This window comes from Conger conger, chromosome 9 (genome assembly GCF_963514075.1).
Source record: "Conger conger chromosome 9, fConCon1.1, whole genome shotgun sequence".
NCBI classification, from domain to species: Eukaryota; Metazoa; Chordata; class Actinopteri; order Anguilliformes; family Congridae; genus Conger; species Conger conger.
In genome coordinates, this window is record NC_083768.1 from 48,445,425 (window position 1) to 48,460,977 (window position 15,553).

A 15,553-nucleotide genomic window follows, 5' to 3' on the forward strand; every position below is an offset into this window, starting at 1 on the left:
ACAGGGACCGTAAACTTTTTAGTAAACACGGTGAAAGTAGAGTCACTGCACCGCAGAGTTTATGTCAGCCCAGCAGCACAACTCCAATCTTTCACAAGGCCGGGACGAGCACTGACTGGCTGTTAAATCAACGCAATACTGCAGTGTTTACTTTAGGAAGTGTGAAGGGCACCTATTTGCAGTGAAGTGATGAGCTAATGCGGTTAGCCGTTGCTGAGTTGACTAACCGTGCTCCGTCATGTTGTCGGGGCCAAGGCCTTGGAAAATGTAATCTAGGAAGTACTCCTCTTCTGGCAGCGTCTGCGAAGCAATGCAGTCTCCGCGCAGGACGTGGTACAGCACGTCTCCCAGGACAGTGTCGACGCTGTGTGGGGTGCTGTCGCTCAGAGACACATTAATCCCCTCTGTGATATCTGTCCCAGTGAGACAGTTCTGTAGATGTAGAGAGTGAGACAGGAAGAAAGCTTCAGGTGACTTCAGCTGTAGAATAGTGGGTAACACTTGATTTTAACGCTCCTACAGTAGAGCTATATAAGCACTACATAAGCTTTCAGAAATTCTTATTTCAAAAACTGACATAAATATACATTGCTTAGTTCACTTGCTGTCATGCTAATGTCACTTGCAGCATCAATGTTGACATAACACACCATACGCCTATTTGCAGCTATTGACATAAGCTCTTATGAATGCTCATGTTGTGCTTATGAATGTGCTATGTACTGCTTATCAAGGATATAGCTTTTATGATGGAGCCTTCAAATAAAGTGTTAAGGAATATTGCACTTTAATAACATTGGTTGGAATAAACTCCATGGTTTAAACTACCATAGTTAATTTTAACAACTGCATGTTTACTTCAAATCTTTAAAGCAAGCACTTTGAGTTCAGCGGTCTTTGGAAACCCCAAAATGTAGCTCAAATTAATTAATTAATGCACCACTCTTAATTTGAACATTATGTACATCCTGTACATTCATGATACACATGACTGGGAATGTGGTCTTGCTGGTTTATTAACAGCAGCTAGTTGCTTGGAATCTTTCAAATCAGATGTTGGAATGTGCACTATAAGATAACAATAGTTAGCTTGCAAGTTATAAACCAATATGTGTAAAGCTATGGGTATAGCTATAAACCTTTTTGTGTAAGGCAGTGTAAATGAGCAAAGTATGTCCAAGCTAACACAGAAACAGTAACAATGCTTGGCTTGACCCCATGAACAGGTTAATTCCAATCAATGTGTCAGAGATTTTTTAGCCATTCCATGTTCCTGGAGCTTGGGACAGGTGCATACCTGATCCCCTTCTGTTGGCCTGTAGTGCTTTTCAATTTTGTGGAGCAAACGATCCAAGCTGCCAGTTTCTGCACTGAACCCGTCCCCTTGGATGTCCTTGGCCATAACGCTTTGAACAAATTGGTCAGTCTCCGTCGCCCACTTCTTGTTCTTTATGGCCGTGCAAGCCTCCTGGGGGGAGCTGAGGTAGAAACACCAGCCCAAAGCCACCTTGAAATATCCCTCCATGTGGAGACTGCTATCTTGCAGGAAGTCAGGGACTAGCTGGCTAACATCCTCCACAGAGATGCACTAAAGATAGGCAGATATCGAACGCAGGTATATTTAATTAGATGGTGAGGCACGAAATATTAAATATGAAATTACATGCAAATCAAATTACTATATTTATAGAATAATTTGGGCCAAGATTTCGATATTTTTACAAACCCATTAAATTGTAATATCTGTTTTCACCGAACACTTTTTGAACATAACGGTGTAACAGCATGGTCGTGAAAATGGTCTGCTTTTTGGTATAGCTTTCCGCAAAAGGACCAAAGAATATACGATAGCGCGCGCGACAGGCTACGTCGCCATTGCTGTAGTCTACTGCAGCCGGTTTAGTGCGGAGTGCAAAGCAGCAAAATCCAACAATCCTCACACTTGAGATAAAGTTAAAGGCCTGCATTATTATGAACCATGAAAAGAATTTAAAAGGGTTGAATAGAGATTGCACAACGCCACACAATGAAGGAAAAAGTTTTGTTTGGATAAATGTAGGCTACCACCAAAATAATTAGCCTAAAATAAGGTAACGTACAATATTTTCTATCAGAATATTAAGTATTGTGAACTACAGAAATGTTTCAACGAGAATACGGTCTTACAAATACAATACAGATCAATTAAAATGGGCTAAACTATTTTTATGATTAATGTATTTATTTCACAAATCGCGACATATTTCACAAATCAATAGTTTTTAAAGTATATTATTTTAGGCCTACATATTTATAATTTCCGTTGAAGTATTTCATATGAAAATACAGCACAGTACAGAACAGGTGGGCTACTGCTTTGAACCGATCGATTCAATTAACCTATGCAATTATGAAACACGATTGAAATTGTCAATCAAGAAACAGACTACTTCTGGAAATAAGTTATTGATATTAATCTATAGTTAAAGTTGAAACTGGCATGCGCATTATGCCGAAATAGCCATACATATTCACCATTCTGGAGCATTAACGTTTACAGACATTTACAGTTTCATTTGTGGTATATTTTAAGATATATGCTCATATATGACTTGCTACCAAACACAATTAGCCTAAAGAAAACGCACATTAAACAACGTAGAAGCATATAAGCTACGAAATGAAAACTATAAAGTGCGCATTGTTTAGCTGAGAACTCAAGCTGCTGGCAAGTGAAGTTTGGACCTCGACCCTCTTTTAAGCCAGTAAATTGAAGCGAGTAAAAAAAATACCTTTTCACACGACACACCAGGGCACTGCACACGTTTCTCCAACATCAAGAAAAAGGAGCGAACAGCGTTTTCACTTAGGTATTCATCCCCGGGCGACACCATGTCAACCACTTTCCTATATATGTTTCTTTTGGTGGAGAGCGCATGGATCAAAATATTCAAACTTAGGCACAATAGGAGAACATGTAAAATCTTAAACATGGCTGCCATTACTTAAATAACGTCTAAAAAATTTGATTTATAAAATAAAAGTAAATGAAAAAGTCTGTTACAGTGAATCTCCCTGTTGAATTGAAATCAAAGGCAAGTAACATACACTGTAGCTTTTAGTTCTTCTTATAGGTAAAATCAGCAAAGGTAGACGATCCTCTCCCCCTTCTTCGCTTTGCTCTCATTTGATTGGTTCAAGGGAGGGAAAGCGTTTCTCCAACGCCAATGCTCAATAAAAAAAACCAGTGGAGCTGCAAACTAAGATTAGATAGGGGGCACGCGACCCCGCAAGTATTATTTTCTCTCCGGTCAATATTTCTGTCTGAACACTGTTATCTGTTAGCTGTGGGTATAGAAAGGCCACTGATGGTCATTTGAAGATGATACAGTTATTATACGCGCCTACGGGGCTGATTTGCCCTTATTTACAGTATAGCTGAAGAACAATTTGATGGTTTTTCTATTGGGAATAATACAGGGGAAAAAGCTGTTATTTGTGTTGGTGATGTATAATGAATTTGATGTTGTTTTAACACAGTGTCAGCACCACTGGATTCATTTGACCCACAGTTTTTGTCTCAAACTATAATCACAGGTTATAATTACTTAATAGCCCCAGTGTCTTATAGACCTATAGTTTTTATACCCACTAGAATTAGACAGCAAAATACATTTTAACAAATATAGGGTTCCCAGTATCTTTTTTGTTTTTGTAAAAACATTTTATACAATGATCATCCATGATATATCAGAAGGCCAAACATTAATACCCTTTCCAAGTCACTTGTTGAATATGTATGCAAACCAGGCTAATTACAAAGTTGTTGGAGAATTCCTGTTTTCAGCATTTGTAACTGACCTCACAAGATGAGTGTGCAATAGAGAGCAGAAGAAGAAAAAAATTAATTGTATCCGCTACTGACCAAGCTCTATGACTGACTAATGGTTTTAATATTTTTCAGTACAGTAAACTTGAAAGAGATGTGCACCAGGTCTCTTATCAACTCATTGTCTCTCCTTCATAATTCTCTATCTTTGGCAAGAAGTGACAGCAGAGGATAAATGGTGTTAAATTGTTGCATTGACAGTGTAATAACAGGGTTACTTCGAATTGTATCTAAAGTGAATAACATGGTGGTACAGTGGCAGGATATTTAACCCTTTAGTGACCTTCTGATACTATTTTTATGGAGGCAATATTGCTGGGATTTCCTTTCTATGGTTTAAACCTCCCTATGTTAACTGTCATTATTGCAGATTGGTGGTACCTGAATATCTCCCAAATCATTTATTTAAACAATTTAACACGAGTTAACACTGACATCCACAAAAAATTATTTGTTGAGAAGAAAAAAAGATGCACATGCTGGTTTTGTGTTCCCAACAAAATACTTTTTATTCCTATTTATGATTACTTACTAATGAACTGTTCTCACAGCAAACATACACATACTTATAACCTTGACCTATGTGGCAATGTGAACACCCAGTTGGTCACTCGGTGGTGCCAATCACCGGTGCCAACTCATCCGACACTATCCACAACAGAACGCCATTTCTGAAATAACGCCATACTGCGTAATACCCGGGAAGCTGCTCATTCTGCTTTCCTCATCTCTATTTTCTCTCTCCATATTCTATTTACAGCGTAACTGTTATTGTCCTAATCTACCTAGCCAGGCTTGCTGAAAGTAGATGATTGCTCAGGTTTGTGCTGTCACATTTTTACATGAGGAATCCCAGGCAGGTTAGAGGTGTAACTGTGAACTCAGCATGTAGGTGTTGCAACGTAAACCTCCCTGTGGTAACGCAGCTGTTATGTACAGGGTGGTAAAACATAACCGCTCAGTGCAATCATCTGTGGAGTCCTGCAGTACTAACAGGAGAAAGGGGTTTAACCTACTTATTCACCAAGCAATCGCACTGCTGTAGGGAAGCTCATATGGCTCATCATGCAAACTGCATCAGTTAATCACTCTTTCATATATGTCATTTAAAGCCTATTTCAGAGCATGCTTTTTAAAATGAAATATCAGAATACATTCTAAACCTGTGGCTTTCAAAAGTATTGACACCCTTCACAAACACAAGCTAATTAATAAACGGCGCAGTCACTGTAATTATCTATATTGTATTCTCAAAAATGAATAATAATAGGTGTCAATCTTATTGGTTCTGGTGTGTTGTGCACCCTCTCTTTGCAAGGATACCATTACTCAGTGGCAATCTATTACCATTCCTCTAAATCCCTCATAGCCTTCAGTTTGTACTTGTGGACTGTTCTGTTCAATTCAAACCACAAGCCTGGAGACTAATATGACCATTCCAAAACAACAGTTTTTTACCATTTATTTGTTGGTGCCCTAAGTCTATCATTTCATATCATTTCCATATATAATTGCATTTAACTTATAATTACGAGCCAGTGCAATACTACATTCATATGGTACTGTACATAAATTAATTCAGGGCACTGCTACATCATTCACAATCCATCATACTAGGATTTTGTAACACATAGTAACAGGTCTTTTAAACAAATCTTCCCCTGCCCCTTAATTGACTTCCGCTTGGTTTGTGGGGAAATGGAGGCAGTTGTAAAGGTGCACCAGTTGCCTCTGACAGATGACGGATAAAAACACGTGTTTATAACCACAATGCTTCTGTAACCTGGCGTGTTACCAACGCCAGTTTGAAAGTGGACTTTGATTATTTGATTATACTGGTTACGTAGGATATAATTGTTACCATAAATTAATTTCCAACTTTTGTGTGGTCAATGTCATTGGCCGTTGAGTCGGGTAATTACACTAACGAGAAGAAGGATTGTTTGGCGGGCACTGGTGTTGTCTTTGTCAGATCCGGTGTTTTTTACTCCTCGCTCGCAGGAGCATTGATTTGTCATAAGCCGCATTTCCGCGATGGGAAGATAATGATTATTCTATGAACCACATATAAAGTTTCCACATGGGGGAGCTGTGGCTCTTCTTACATTTTTTTTTTTTTTTTTTTCAATTGCTAACAAGCATTTTTTAATACCGAGTTTACGTTTTCAAAACTCTTCACACGGTTAGCACAACAGCACTCTATGTGGACCAAACTGTGAATAATATTTTCATTGCTTTGGCAAAAAATGCCTTCAATGGACATTTTTCAAAAACGTTGAATTCATTTCTCAGTCAGGCTCAACCACCAAAAAACTGTTGATTTCTACAGCTCAATTTGCAAATTGCACATACTATTTAAAAACTGATACACTCAAGTTCAAAACCTAACATATAGGCTAAAATAGCAATGTGGATAGCAATTTGCTAACCCAAAATACTATATTGAAATGCATTCAAGACCCTAAAAAGTTTTCATAATAGTTGATGCAGATTATGCTTCTGATTTTGAACTGCTTTTTCAACGGAACAATCAAACCTGATTCGGTTGGAGACCTACACAGATGTTGAGGGAATTTCAATTTCATCTTTGGAATGATTTTGTTCAAGATGGACCCAGGAATAAATACAAAAGTGGGTGAAAGAGGAAGACAAATGGCTCAAAGATGGAGGGAGAAAGGAAGAGCAGTATGTGGTGCCATTCAATGTAGAGAATGGATGCTAGATATATCAGCTGGTGATGGATCAGGCATGCACAGAGGTTCTTTCCCGAGTGTGTAGCAAAAGAGGACATATGGTGTGATGTTGATGAGAACATGTGGCCAAATAAAGTAGACCAGGTAGACAAAAAAACAGCATGACTGTACCTGTGACTTCCAAAAAGATTATCACTGTAAATGTCAATTTGAGATGTTTGGAGTATTGGAATTTTGCTTTCTCATATTCATTTGTAATGGCTATGTGCCAATAAAACCTTTACGACAGAATTCCTATGACTTATCCCTGTTGCATATACTGTTGTACAATACATTCCATACAATACAGGTGTGCCATTCTGCTTTGTAACGGACAGTCAGTTAAAGTAACGACTGTAAACAAAGTAATGCTTTAACACATGGCAAAATACAAATAAGAGAACATTACTTACTACTTCAAATACTTACAGAAAATAGTGATGCCACTGGTTCTTAGTGTTTTTTGGATCATTGTGCTATGACTGAAAAAGTATTCTTGTTGGAAGAAAACTAGTGCTGGTGTTTTATAGAATTATTTTATTTTGAGACATGTTTGTAGTGTTTTAATGCATTTTGGCCATGCAATGAACTGTTGCACCAAGCTGTGTGTTGGTGCAGGGAGTTGTATGAAGAGTTTTGAAAAAGTTAACTCAGTTTTGAAAAATGCTTGTTAGCAGTTGTAAAAACTGTAATGAAGTACTTTCTAGCTCATATTTAAAACTTCCCATGTTGTTATAATCAACCGTAGGCTAGATATGTGTCGATGCACATTAAATAAAATTCATACAAGTAAGTGTGTATGCTAGTTTACTGTATATAAAAGGTAACGGTTTTATTGGATATCTCATATATCCAATGAAAAATGTATTTGGCCATACTATATTCAATTAAATGGCCTACTCTATAGCATACTCAACACGGTGTTAGGCTCCTAATTGTGTGGTAGCCTACTGCTTACAATAATAGTGCAAAAACGTCAAATTTGGTAACATACTCAGGAGACGTGGTGTTTATTTGAATGGTGTCGTTTTAATTGAAGAGGACACCAATTTCATTTATTTGTAGCCTAGTTTAAACCTTGACAAATGTACTTTGTGCGTGGGCGCGGTTTCTAAAAACGGTCTACTCCAGTGTGCATTTTTTTTCTGTTGAAGACAGTATCTGTCCTTCAGTATATTCAAGTGCATAATAATCTTCTCTCAGGCAGCCTCGTATACAAGTCGATTGTTCTTGCCACTCCAGACCATTGAACGGGGATTAGAGCCCATTTGCGGCAGGTTGATAACGTCTCTCATTGTCTGCCTGATTTCAGCGCTAGCCAATCCGGCGGATGTAATGGGGAGACGAGCCCTCCAGAGGCCTGCAAGGTGCCAAGGTGTTATTAATCACCTGACCGATTTACACACACCACAGCACATCGCCGCTGTAATTTTCAAATCCGACCAGAGTAGGCCTACTGAAGATATCTTATTTCGAGCTTCGTTTGGGTGGGCAGCCAGGTTTCGGTTCGTGTTCCCAGGGAGATCTAAAACTGAAGAACTAGGAGGTGAAACAGGAGGTCTGAGGAGCATCAGAACACGCACTATAATATTTTCCTTTTCAATTACTCAGATTCAATTGGCTATGAATGCACATTCATCCGTGCCAAAGGATTTTCCTTGATAGTTTTGGTGACTTTAATCGTATTTCCTAAAATGCAGACAGACTTGTAGAATGCCCCGCAGATTGCAGCATTATGAAATTGTTTCCCCTCAATAGATTGATTGACACATCTTTTCCGGAAGGAGGACTATAAAATTACAGTCGTTCACTTTAGCCTGAAAGGAGGGGAAACGCAGAATTAGTTAAATGAGCATCCAAAATTAGTTAAAAAGGGACCGACACGGTGTTATTTAGCTATTTATTTTTTATTTTATTTATTTTTTTATTTAAAAAAAATTTTTTTTTTATTTATTTATTTGGAAGCCATTAACTGTTGCTTGTCATCAACGATAGTCTTTTACCCTTTTACTAAGCGCTGATTATGAAACAGCTTGTCGGTCAGAAGAGTTTCTCGCTCATGCGTTGACATTATTTTTTGTAGTTGTGTCATGAGATCGCTACAGAGAATGTTACGCGTTTGTTCGGGAGACCTAGGATTTAGTTGAAACTTTAGTTAGTAGTTTATGCTGCAAATTCAGCTATCCTCCTTGTTCTTGGGAGGTAATAATTTGTGATACTGCTGTCACCTTATATCTAAACCTGTGAACTGAACTAAAACTAAACTCATTCCCTTCTGTCCTCATTACACATAAGAAATTTTGGCCTATTCTATGTGTAGTATCTTCCCATTAATGGCATGTTTTAAACAAGGTTTTGGATCTTTCTATTTTCTGTTACTCTGAAACTGAAGTAGTAGAGTTTTAAGAAGTATGACCTGACTGAAAAGAAACAATCAGAATGAAAAATAATAAAACGTGTACCATATGCTACAACACAAAGCAAGTTTAATACCATACTGTGCTGTCTGTGACTGAACAAATAGCCTTATTATTTTCCCAGTGGCCTCTGTGAATGACCCCCCCATCACCCCAGACACAATTGAACGGGTTGTCCCCCGCACTTAATGATCTTCAAATTACGTGGGCTTCTAGGACCCTGAAGTGGAGTGTGCCAAGTTGCACATGATTGCATTCTTTGTGTCTGGGTGGAGGATACTGGCTGGAGATCCCCAACTCCCGTCCCCTCCCTCTCCTGCTCCCCGGTACACGCATACACGTGAGGGTGCGCGCATGCACACACAGTTAGTTCGACAGCCATCACAAATGAAGCGTTAAATTAAGAAACAGATAGCGCTCTCTCTCTTGGGGGGGGGGGGGTGGACCCCCGCACAATAGGGTAGAGCGGCCGAGACAGCAGAATCATTAGCTTCAGAGAGACTCAGCCTCCACCCTGCCACTTCATAAGGTAATTAGGGGGGTTACTCACTACACAACAATGATCCATCAGGGGAGGAGAAGGGGGGGTGTGGGGGGGGGGAGGCGGTTGTGACAGTACCCGTCCCTTGAATCAAAGGCAAGGGTCCTCAGTTAGTCCGCCCTGGTTGGAAGGAGAGGGAAATTTAGGACAGGCGGGCCACTGGCCGTCAAGTGCCCCATCCAAGTCGTTTAAACCGCGCGCAGAGATAGCCAGTGACACGTTATGCAGTGAAAATTAATCTCATGGGTCAGCAGTTTCCACAGCATTGATTTAAAAATTCAAGTAATCCAGCGTGGCTTAATGTTGGGGAGTGGGGGGGCTGTGGGGGGGGGGGGGTGGGGGGTGGGTTGGCGAGCTCTGACTCCATCGACAGGGGAAAAAGATGCCTCACGGCTCTGTGTCTCTCGCTGGCCGAACGGGGCCGGGTCTGTCAATCTGCGACCGTCCGTTTCACTGCCCATCTGGGGCCCTCATTTCTGAGTCAGCCAATCACATTACTTCCAGCACCGCTCATTGTCAAATCGGGCAGAAAAAAAGTCTCCAGCGCAAACAACATTAAACATATTTCAGCGATACTTATAATCGTGAAAGAATGGAGTATTTAAAATCTGGTCATCGAAGGGCTAATCAAAAATATACTTCACGGATTGATCGGTTAATAAATCGGTCAGTGGATCAGGCCTCATGTTTGACACGGTCAATATTGAATGATAACAGCAGTGCACAGTTACTCAGCTGAACATGCCAAGCAAATGTATGGGTTATGCTTTACAAATATATTATCCTTTCAAATGATGAGCATGCCCAGATTTTGATGTTCTCTGTTTCCTTTGTGTAAGATGACAAGTTCACAATTTAGAATCTTGTGTTTCATGGCATAACAAGATGTCCTCCAAATTTGTTATCAACAATAAATAATGTATCACCTAGGAAGGTGGCATATCCAGTGGTTAATAGCACTAGCACAGGGAGATTAATGTCCTGTGTTCATGGCTCTGTGTTGCATTCCTTGCTTTCAAACCTGTATCTTCACATTATGTAGTGTTCATTGACTCTTTCATTGACTTGAACTTGAATATTATATGCATTATATGTAACAGGAATCCTATGTCATTCTGATCAACATGTCTACACTGTAACAATAGAGAAGTTAATTACACCAATGCTTAATTAGACAGTGATATGATGGTTTGAAGTAAAAAAAATTGGATAGATCTTCCATTTATCTATCCAGATCTGGGTCAAATACATAATTGCTTTGGATTAAAATACTGCTCTGTGCTCAATTGATCTTGCCTGATGCAATTGAGCAAACTAAGAAGACCAGAAGGTGTTGCTCTTTTTGAGACTATTTCATAGGTTCCAATACAGCAGACAAGCAGTGTGCTGGTTTTGGTTCTTCTTAATATCAACAACCGATTCAGACCCAAGAAACCAGGTGAGGTGAGTTAACTGTGTAATTAACTGCATTAATTAATCAATTAAGTGCTGCGTAAGAACAAAAACCAGCACACCCTGTGGCTGTTCAGGACCAGGGTTGAGAACTACTGAATTACGTATTTGGCCCTGGTCTTGTGCACTACTTCTGGAACTGGGGCTTCATTTATAAAATGGTCTTGCAATAATATTGTATCTTAAGTAGTGGCTTAAACAGAAAACCATGAATACATGTTATTTATAAAAACCCCACTGTATGTGATCCTATTTCTATGTTTACACTGGACACAAGTTAATTACCTGCTGGTTGTGGGAAGGCACTGCATGTATTTTGCACAAAACATTTAATAGATAATTAATTTTAATCATGAACAGAGCAAGAATCATGATAAATCCAAGCTTTGCTTTATTTATGATGTCTTATTATGTTGTGCTATTTGTAAGGCATCATATGTGACAACTAATATTCCATCATGGCTGCACTCGCATTATTGAAATTGAAGTTCATTTGATATTTACATCAACTTTTTTTTACATCAAGTTATTATTATTTTACTCAACTTGGAAAATTATTTTATGATTGCATTCAAATCCAATAACTTTTTTATAAACAAGGACCTGGGTCTTATGTTTGTGTTGCATGTGGGTTGTAAACTGTTGAGGTGTCATTAACTGTGAAACAGTTAACCCAGCTAACACAACTCATTCTCACAATGTATATACCTAGGAACCTTGGAGCCCAGCTGGAAGTCCTGGTCATGGGCTATGATGGAAGGCAGAAAAGGTCAGTAGATTATCAACTTATCTGAGTGGTTGATAGTAACTACAGTTAAGCTGAAGTTATAACCTATGGCTGGAAGACCTTTGGCTGGAACCTCACACGACTCTCTTGAATCATACGAACAATGCACGTGTCCTGTGGGTGAGGTGGTCACAAAGCTGACATAATGATTGCCAGGCAAAGAACGAATAGGTCCAAAAGCCCTGGTGCTATTTGTACCTGCGGAATATCTTAAATACGCTATGAATAATTTATGACAAAGAGCTGTCTTTCTGCTCTAATTTGAACTGGCAGTTGTACACAGATGTGTAGATCAATGGCATTAGGTAAGGAGACTGTGCCTTCCTTATCTTTTGTTTTACCGCAACCTAATTAGACATACCAGAGTTTTTATGGCAGTGTTTTCAAACAGCTTCCCGTTTTCAGGTTATGCTGATTCTCTTGCATCTTATGGATATTCCTTCAACATGAATACTCCTTTAATATGCCATACCAAATGATCAGACACATGACTAAATGGCCAAGGATAGCGACGGCTAATCCCGAGACTGACATGCTGAATTTCTGACCCTTGGTGAGGGCGGCGAGTGGACCTCCCTGGCAGGCTGGGGGAGATCCCAGCGTCCTGCTGACACAGGGAATTCTGGGACAGTGACCGGCCTGCTCCCCCCAGGGGCGTGAGAGCCTGCGCATCTGCACACCTCGCTCCTGCGTCCACTACAGCGTCCCTAATCGCAGACGCCCCCCGCCCCCCGCCCCCGTGCGGCCCCTCTATTTCCGTCCCCTCTGCTGGTCTTGCCCTTTACACTCGCCGTAAACCTGTAGCCCCTCGCGCACACAAATCAACCCCCCCGCCCCCCCCCCGTCCCCGTCCCCACCCCCCTCGCGGGCTGGCCAAGGTCACCGGCGCTTACTTCAAAATAAAAGCGCTGGCTAAAGCTGTGAAGTGCGGCGGAAATATCACACTCAAAGCCGTCGTCGAGCCTTCATCGAACCTCAGCTGCTTATTCATGGGTGTTTGCGGATGAGAAACAAGTCGGGAGGAATCGGCGGTGGATACCATAACCCGGAATTCTCCCCCGAAATAATCAAATATCCTCCTCCGCGTACCACTCGCTATCTCCCTTTCTTTCTCCCTTTCTTTCCCGAGCCGAAGTTTCCCTTATGAAAATAAAGCGTGTCGGCTAATCCGTTTAGCGATTTTAAAGTGTTTTTATTTATCTATTTCTTTTTTTTTTTCCCTAGAGTATGACCAAGGAGAAAACCGGGGACCCTGTCTCCGAGCGCTGGTTCTGCTGATTGAAGCCGAGCCTCCTGCTGTGCTCCTGCGTATTGCTGCTAACTCCAGAAAGCCTCCTAATCTCAGCGCGCCTCTCCCTCTACCAGCCTCCGTAACGGGGAGGGCGCGACAGAGAAAGTTTGTTAGCATTGGGATGGGCCTGAAGGGCGCTCTCCCTTTTCCCAGACGCATTGTGCCGGGCTCCTCTTTGTTTTCAGAGGTGTTCAGCTGTTGGTGTGCGTTCGCCGGAGAAAGTGGCTGGAGAGGATGATTAAGTTAATTAGCAGCAGCTCTGTCTCACATGTCAAAGAGGAAGAGAGAGGTGGTAGCGAATAAATGGGGGAGGGTGGCACAATTGGAATGAGCTTACCACCAGCTGGGAGGATGGTGAGGCTGATCAAACACACTCTTCCACACACACACACACACACACCCACAGACACATGCACACACACCCACACAACCTCACACACACGCACTCTTTGTCTGACTAGGCTGGATTGCTTGTAATGAGTACTGTAAGCAGCACTCTCACTCAGTCACAGAAAAGCGACAAAGACTTTGGGGACTACCCCCTCCCTTCCCTTCCACATATCCCCCAAACTGGCCGGCTGCCTCCACCCGCTCCCACCGTTCCATCACCCAGATGGGAGGTGATGTACTTGGGCCGACGGGGGCTGGCCTGTGAGAGCTGAACGTGTGGCAAGCTGTCCGTGTGTGTGAAGCCCACTGTCCTACTGTATGCTAAACAGACAGCTCTGTGGCAACCACAGTCAGCTGCGCTGTCAGTGCAGAGAGGACACGATGGATGTGTGCAAGGGGGATAGCAGGAACACTGAACACTCCCCCTGTCACACACAGGAACACAGACGCACATAATACACACACCCACACACACGCTTACAAACGCGCACACACTCACATACAAACACATGCATGCACACACACACACACACACACACATAAACACATGCACACACTCACACACACATACACAGACACACACACATGCAAACACACATACAGACGCGCACACACTCACACACAAACACATACACATACAGACACATGCACACACACACACACACACAGGCACACACACATGCAAACACACATACAGACGCGCACACACTCACACACAAACACATGCACACACTCAGGCATGCACACAAACACACATACACAAACACAGACATACATACAAATGCACACTTACAAAGAACACACACACACACATACACATGCACAAAACTGCATTCCCTGAACTCTTAATTATTTCTGGTTATAAATGATTAATGATTCTCTTCACCTTTCACAGAACCATCACATTGAAAGAACACTTTGCACAACATTTAACACAAATGCACAGTATCTCACCTTTTACCATTTAACAGTATCTCACCTCAGTCTTTTACTCACTATAATCTCAAGCTTTTCCAAATATAGAGAAATCTTTTGGAGCTGTGTAGGCTCATTCCCTGTGTGGGAAAATGCAGAGCTACCAAATCTTTGACTCAATACATAAACACATAAAGCGACACAACAGGTTAGTCACTTAAATCAAAGAAAATGGAGGCAGAGGGAGTAGGAGATGCAGCTGTGAGATGTAGGGGCAGGGGTGTGCGAATGTGAGGTGGGAGGGCTGGACAAGCCTTAAAAACGAAATATACTCTATAGCAAATTAAATAAGGGCAACGTTTGTGGATAATGTAATAAACTGTGGGCTGATGTTCAGAAAAGCAGGCATGAGGGTTCAATCAAATATGAGCAGATCAACAGTTGCATCAATTATTCTTGTCTTCAAGGGGGAAAGCTGCCAAGTACTACTGCAACCACAGAGCAATGGACCAATTACCATATACTGTCCTACATACATCAAATGCTGTACAAACAGCCTGCTTTGACATTGCGTTTGCATTACTACTACAATGGGAAATATTATTTTACTGTACCCTATACAGTATACGGTTGAGAAAAGGCCATATGGTGGTGGCAGACAAGCAAATAATTGCAGCTGAACAGGAGACTGCTACTGGACATATGGTCCTTGAAAACAATGCCCTCTGCCTGAAAGACAATGTTGTCATTCAAAATATCACCGGTCAGTTTGACCGGGTTTTGTAGAGTAATGTGTTGGTAACCATGAAGCAAGTCCATAAATTACACTAGTTCGCAAGTATAAAGCCTTTTATAATAAATATCCAAGTGTACAGAAGGGCAACTATAACAGCGTGTAAACGCTTAAGCCAGCTAAGAGCCTTTCAGTTCTCACTTTTGGCATTTTTTCCCATTCTTCCTGGCAGAACAGCTCTAGCTCAGAAATATTCTTCGGCCTCCTTGCATGTACGGCATATTTGAGATCTCTCCCCAGAATTTCAATAATATCCAAGTCTGGTTGGTCATGGTTGATTACGAGGTATGCTTTGGATTGTTGTCTTGCTGCTACAGCAGTGCCCAGGACAATGCTGGGAATCCCAAGCAAGATAATCATTGAGAGA

At 41.1% G+C, this 15,553-nt stretch overlaps 1 protein-coding gene across 3 annotated transcripts in view; it reads right to left on the bottom strand.

Annotated features, from left to right (window-relative positions):
* slc39a4 (solute carrier family 39 member 4) overlaps positions 1-15,553 on the bottom strand; it is a 29,690-nt gene that overhangs the window by 9,323 nt on the left and 4,814 nt on the right. For 2 of the 3 annotated variants that reach the window (XM_061255696.1, XM_061255698.1), the window contains exons 1-3: positions 2,772-3,049; positions 1,298-1,588; positions 228-432 (exon numbers count right to left, since the gene is read on the bottom strand). In XM_061255696.1, coding sequence (XP_061111680.1) covers positions 228-432; positions 1,298-1,588; positions 2,772-2,981 — 706 coding nt within the window. In that variant the 5' untranslated portion in view covers positions 2,982-3,049. Of the gene's footprint in view, positions 1-227; positions 433-1,297; positions 1,589-2,771; positions 3,050-15,553 lie in introns of those variants that run through there. The other variant, XM_061255697.1, reaches the window with a different exon arrangement.